At 40.0% G+C, this 2,349-nt stretch overlaps 1 protein-coding gene across 1 annotated transcript; it reads right to left on the reverse strand.

Moving 5' to 3' along the window:
• Positions 1–252: 252 nt before the first annotated feature.
• LOC142204242 (olfactory receptor 6F1-like) lies at positions 253–1,215 on the reverse strand. Its single transcript, XM_075275553.1, has one exon. The coding sequence runs from the start codon at positions 1,213–1,215 to the stop codon at positions 253–255; it is 963 nt and encodes a 320-aa protein (XP_075131654.1).
• Between the last annotated feature and the right edge of the window lie 1,134 nt (positions 1,216–2,349).

The raw sequence follows: 2,349 nt of genomic DNA on the forward strand, positions 1-2,349 counted from the left end.
AATAATGACTATACAGCACCACAGGGTCTGACTAGCACAACTGTTGGGTATATTTTAATTCTTTATTATCTTTACAAATACATTATAATGTATTTTGCTTAAATTTACAATTTACTGTTTACAGAATATATGTACAGTAGATTATAATTTTTACACCACATATTTCCCCTTTGTTTGGGGCTGTCTCCAGTTACACTATATGTCAGCTGTGTATACCAATGTCTTTAGGGCAGAAGAGATAACAGAACCTCTCTATTGGGTTCCTGGATGTCTCTGGACTCTTAAAAGTTTCTTCTGAAATATTTTTTTGCTTATGGCAATTCTGATATCTCTGTTCCGCAATGTGTAGATGATGGGGTTACACAGCGGGGTGATGACGGTGTTCAGGAGTGAAAATGTTTTACTCAGGTTTAGGGAGTATCCTCTCGATGGTGCAACATAAAGTGTAATAAGTGTCCCATAATAAGTGGACACAACAATAAGGTGAGAGCTACAGGTTGAGAAGACCTTCTGTCTGCCAAGGGTGGAAGAGATCCTTAGGATGGCCATGAATATGCAGATATAAGTCACCATAACAAATAACAACTGCGTGAACACAACTGTCATGACCGTGACAGACACTTGGACCTCCACAAATTTTGTATCTGAACATGAAAGCTGAAGAACTGGAGCAAGATCGCAGAAAAAATGGTCAATGGTGTTGGGGCCACAGAAGTCTAGTTGATATATAAGAATTTCTACAATCATGGACAAAAGGAGACCAATAACCCAACATATCATGGCCAAACAGTGGGGCCGAGCCTGGTTCATAATGGCCGAGTAATGCAACGGGTCACAGATGGCCAAGTATCGGTCATAGGACATCACCATGAGGAGAGAACATTCTATAAGTGCGGAAGCGCCGAAAAAATACAACTGCATATCACAAGACAGAAGAGATATGTAACATTTCCCCCATACAATGACCTTCAGGGTGTTCGGACCAATATTTGTACTGATCAGGATGTCACAGAGGGAAAGGTGAGTGAGAAAGATGTACATGGGGGATTGTAGCTGAGAAGTAGAGGACACCAATCCAATAATGAGAACGTTCCCCAGCAAAGTGACCACATAAACAATGAGCAGAGCGAGGAACACAAGCAACCAAAAATTGTGAAGGTCGGGAAATCCCAAAAGTATAAACTCAAACACTGTGGAGTCATTGTATGCGGTCATTGTGAGAATTTAAAAGGAAAGACTTCAGTGCTCTCATTCTATATACTGCACATTCAAAGAGGAACAAAGTCACTGATTCGCTGTAGACTCCTTATAAACCTTGTATATTGTCTATTCCTGCAGTTCTATCCATCCGTCTCCTCTACTGTCTCCAGGATATAAAAAACACCAAAAATGAAAGTGATGCGAGAGCCTGATAAAGTCACAGAGAAAACCTAAAGTTACCGTTCTCTACATGGTTCAACAAGTCATGGATTCATGGGGGGCACTTAGTTTTTCATATTACACACAATTTTCCATTTTGGATCCAATTTTGTTGAATTATGAACTGGTGAAATGTTTTTGTTGTTCTTCTGCAACAAGATTTACAAAATGTTACACTTTCTATGGACCAGATGATTTTTTTTATTACGTTCTGATGCGTACATCCAAAGTATCCAATGGGGTTGGACTGTTTGTGTATGACAAGTTTCTATACGCAACCCGATATGTACATCTGTATTAATGCAGTAAAGTTATTGAAAAATTATAGAAAGACTTGTGATAACATTCTGTGGTACAATCTTAGTCATCAACTGACACCAACCTTCACTTACACCAACCTTCACAAGGAAGTACAAGAAGCAATGGGATGAAACTAAAGGGAAAGAGATACAGCTTAGACATTAGGAAAAACTTTCTGACAGTGAGGGGAGTGAGAGAGTGGAATAGGCTGCCACGGGAGGTGGTGGGCGCTCCATCAATGGAAATCTTCAAGCGGAATCTGGAGAAACATATAGCTGGGATGATTTAGGAAAACCTGCACTCGCAGGGGGTTGGACCCGATGGCCCTTGAGGTCCCTTCCAACTCTACCATAAGAAAAAAAAAAAAAACCTGCTACATCTCTACATTCTCTTCAAATTGTCATAAGCCCCAGACATACGGTAAATCAGCCTCCCCCTCCAAAGTAGAATTGTGTTCCGATGCCTCCAAAGGTCTATTAAGAACTTTTGAGTACCATAGAATATGGACACCACGGCCAAGCGAGCTCCAAGTGGGGGAATTATTTTTCTTCAATGATCTGGATCTTCAAGATTGTGTATAAAATACAATCATAAGAGATGTTGATAACTAAAAATAGGGCAAGAAGTAAA

This window comes from Leptodactylus fuscus, chromosome 5, assembly GCF_031893055.1.
Source record: "Leptodactylus fuscus isolate aLepFus1 chromosome 5, aLepFus1.hap2, whole genome shotgun sequence".
NCBI lineage: Eukaryota > Metazoa > Chordata > Amphibia > Anura > Leptodactylidae > Leptodactylus > Leptodactylus fuscus.